Below are 4,136 nucleotides of genomic sequence, written 5' to 3'. Positions count from 1 at the left end.
GGGGAGGGGAGGGGTTCAGTAGGGGAAGGGCGGGGGCCTCACCCGATGCTCTGGATCATGAGGTTCTCTTCCTGGGGGCCCATCTGCACGATGAGCAGTGAGCGGATCTGGCCGAGGCACTCGAGCAGGCTCATGGTGTCCTCCACGGAGGAGGGGGAGATGGTGTAGGCCCGGGGCAGGGCGCGCAGCAGCTCCCCGAGCCCATCGTACTGCCGGTGCAGGAGGCTGAACATGGCGCGGACCAACTCCGGGCTCTGCACGAAGTCCTCTTGGGCCCAACGCACCACCGTGTGGGACACCAGCTCTTGCAGCGACTCTGGGAAGGGGACACAGGGTCTGAACGGTCTTCCCAGGACAGGGCTATGAGCCAGAACAATGCAAGAGGGGCCCTTCTTGCCAAAGGGCTTCTCAGTTGCTACCTGTTAAGCCCCACCCTACCCCTGCCAGGACTGGGCAAATGCTGGCAGACTCTGTTCTATGGCCCTAAGAGTCTCTTTGTCATCTTCATCCTATAATCAGACCACAAGAGCCCCCTTTTCAAGAGGAAAAAGAATGTGTACCACCAGATACAAAGTACTAGAGCGCTACTAGGAGCATCTTTAAAAGCACAAATGGTAATTCCATTAGTTCTGTAGAGTGAAGTGAAAGTCACTCAGTACTGTCAGACTCTTTGCGACCCCAAGAACAATACAGTCCATGGAATTCTCCAGGCCAGAATACTGGAGTGGGTAGCCTTTCCCTTCTCCAGGGGATCTTCCCAACCCAGGGATTGAACTCAGGTCTCCCGTATTGCAGGCGGATTTTTTTGCCAGCTGAGCTATCAGGGAAGCCCTTGTTCTGTAAAACTGCAGGCAATTTTGGGACTTCCCTGGTGGTCCAGCAGTTAAGATTCTGCGCTTCCAATGCAAGAAGTAAGGGTTTGATCCCTGGGCAGAGAACTAAGGTCCCATGTGCCACAAGATGTGGCCAAAACAAACAAACAAACAAACCAGCCAGCCAATTTTTCCTCATGGGAGACAACAGACACAAAAAGAAACTGTGAGGACATTGGTGGCATTTGAAAATAATGTCAAAAATGAACTGTTCTCTTTCCCTGGTGATTTCCCTGGGACTTTCTTTCCCTACATCCAGCATCCATTTCTCTCTCTTTCTCTCCCAGCACTTTTTCTTCTCAGAATTTCTGGGAAAGAAGATAGATGTTTCCCATGTCTCAGAGTTAGGGGAAACCTTCTTGCACTGGCACTGAATGGTGATCTGTGACATGTCCTACCCTCCGTCCATCTGCTCTATACACTCTGGACCCATCACGTCAGACTTCATATTCAGCACCTCTCCTGCTCGCCTGGCTTCAGCCATGCTGGCCTCTAAATGCACCAAGGGTGTTCCTGCCTCAGGGCCTTTGCACCGGCTATTCTTTCTGTACCAGCCACCTTCTCCCAAATCTTTGCATCCTCTCCCCCGATTCTAACCTTTTCATCTTTGTCCCTCTTTCTCCTCTACTCAACTTCATTTTTCTTATTAGCATCTATGGTCATTTGACATTATGGTGTATATATATATATATATCTTTTGTAATATTCTAAACTCCTTCAAGGTAGAGATTTTGACTCTTGTTATTTGTCCCTAAGTTGGGTCTGACTTTTTGCGACCCCGTGGACTGTAGCATGCCAGGTTCCTCTGTCCTCCCCTATCTTCCAGGGAGTGTGCTGTGTTTAGCTGCTCAGTCGTGTCCACCTGTCTGTGACCCCACGGACTGTAGCCCGCCAGACTCTGCTCAGATTCATGCCCATTCAGTTGGTGATGCTATCCGACCACCTCATCCTCTGCTGCCCCCTTCTCCTCCTGCTCTCAATCTTTCCCAGCATCAGAGTCTTTTCCAGTGAGTCAGCTCTTCATATCAAGTGGCCAAAGTATTGGAGCTTCAGCTTCAGCAACAGTCCTTCCAATGAATATTCAGGGTTGATTTCCTTCAGGATTAACTGGTTTGATTTTTTTTGCAGTCCAAGAGACTCTCAAGAGTCTTCTCCAGCACCACAATTCGAAAGCATCAATTCTTTGGTGCTCAGCCTTCTTTGTGAATCAACTCTGTGAATCAACCATACATGACTACCGGAAAAATCATAGCTTTGACTATATAGACTTTTGTTGGCAAAGTGATGTCTCTGCTTTTTAATACGCTGTCTAGGTTTGTCATAGCTTTCCTTCCAAGGAGCAAGCGTCTTTTAATTTCATGGCTTCAGTCACCATCCACAGTGATCTGGGGCCCAAGAAAATAAAATCTATCATTGCTTCCACTTTTCCCCCTTATATTTGCCATGAAGCAATAGATTCCCCAGCTCTAACAATAGTGCCTGGCCCAGAGTTGGTCCAATAATTTGTGAAATGTCATAGAATAAAGTCTGCAGCAACGTCAGGGACTCCGTCCTTGTAATATGGTGCTAATACACAGTTTGTATAATGACCTACTGGCCCATGACTGTTTTCCTATCCCTCAGCACAGTAACTGTTTCACCAAGAAATAAACAAAAAACAATCAAAAGCCTTGGAAACCACGGTGGTGCAGGAGTTGCCCCCAGTCCTAGGTTGGAGGTGTGGCTCTCCCCTCTGGCAGTCATGCACCACACGATTTCAACACACACACTGTGCAGCCCCCGCATTTGGGTCACACCTCCAGCAGGCCTCCTCTCTCACCCCACTCTCCACTCCTCCTCTCTCATTAATACCACCTACCCATCCCTCGTGCTGCTCCTGGGGCCTGTCTTGTACCCAGAAGCTCTGTAAGCACAGGGCTGCCTGGCCCACCCATCTCTTCCCTGGTGGCCCCAGTCCTCACGGGGTTTGCGCTCCTCAGCGGGTGGTTCCTCCTCTGATTTCTCCTCCTTCTTCTTTACCAGCCGCACCTTCTCCAACAGGCTCATCAGGCGACTGCCCAGGGTGGCTTCTTCCTCTGGTTCCTCCTCTTCCCCCTCCAGTTGAATTCCTGGAGGTAGACAAGAAGGGAAGGCATGTCATTCATCTGCTTGCTTATTAATCTGCTGAATCATTTACTTCTTTATTCACTCACATATTCACGCATTCATTTCTCACTCATGTGTGTGTTCATGGGGTTTTTCATTTATTTCTTTATATGTTCATCTATTTGTTCACTTATTCATTCTTTGAATTGTTTGTCTTTTAAATCAACTATTGCAAGTATCTTCAAAGAACTAAAGGAAACCATGTCTAAAGTATTAAAGAGAAGTATGACGACAGTGACTCATCAAAAAGAGACTCCTGATAAAGAGGTAGGACTTTCCTGGTGGTCCAGTGGTTAAGAATTTACTTGCCAATGCAAGTGTCTTGGGTTCGATCCCTAGTCCAGGAAGATCCACATGTTGCAGAGCAACTAAGCCCAAGGGCCACAACTACTGAGCCACACTCTAGGGCCCACGAGCTGCAACTGCTGAGCCCACGAGCCCTCGAGCCTGTGAAATAAGAGAAGCCTCCACACTGCAACTAGAGAGTAGCCCCTACTCGCTGCAATGAAGACCCAACACAGCCAAATAATAATTAATAAAAAGAACTAGATACAAAAATAACCATATAGAAGCTGAAGTGACAAAGTACAATAACTGAAATATATTAGAGTGGCACAACAGCATATTTGAGATAGAAGGAGAAAGAATCAATGAACTTGATTCATAGAACAACAGAGGTTATCCAACCTTAATAAAAGAATGACGAAAATTAACAGAGCCACAGAGACCCATAGTGTACCGTCAAGCATAACAACGTATGCATAATGGGAGTCCTAGAAGAAGCGATGAGAATGGGGCAGAAAACTATTTAGAAAAATAATGGCCCCAAAGTCTGAAATTTGATGAAAAATATTAATCTACACATTTAAGAAACTCAGCAAACTCGTACTCAAACTGCTTAGAGGCCAAAGCAAAGAGAAATACTGAAAGCCAGCCAGATAAAAATGAGTTATCACATACAAAAACAATCTCAGTAAGATGATCAGCTGACTCCTTATGAGAAACAATAGAGATCCACCAACCATCCCTCAAGCCATCTTTCTTTTTATTCATCCAACCAGTCAGCCATCTCTTTACTCACTCCTTTATTCAGCTATTCTTCCCTCCATCAATTCACAC

The 4,136-nt window shown here is 46.8% G+C and overlaps 1 protein-coding gene across 1 annotated transcript in view; it reads right to left on the bottom strand.

Annotated features, from left to right (window-relative positions):
• RYR1 (ryanodine receptor 1 (skeletal)) overlaps nt 1-4,136 on the bottom strand; it is a 130,714-nt gene that overhangs the window by 76,810 nt on the left and 49,768 nt on the right. Inside the window, 2 exon segments of the mRNA XM_010849313.1 lie at nt 43-316; nt 2,834-2,980. Of these exon segments, the coding sequence (XP_010847615.1) occupies nt 43-316; nt 2,834-2,980 (421 nt within the window).

The sequence above is a fragment of the Bison bison genome, unplaced genomic scaffold (assembly GCF_000754665.1).
Source record: "Bison bison bison isolate TAMUID 2011002044 unplaced genomic scaffold, Bison_UMD1.0 scf7180017864280, whole genome shotgun sequence".
Lineage (NCBI taxonomy): Eukaryota > Metazoa > Chordata > Mammalia > Artiodactyla > Bovidae > Bison > Bison bison.
The sequence above is the reverse complement of the archived record's forward strand: the minus strand, read 5'-3'. Positions and strand labels throughout refer to the sequence as shown.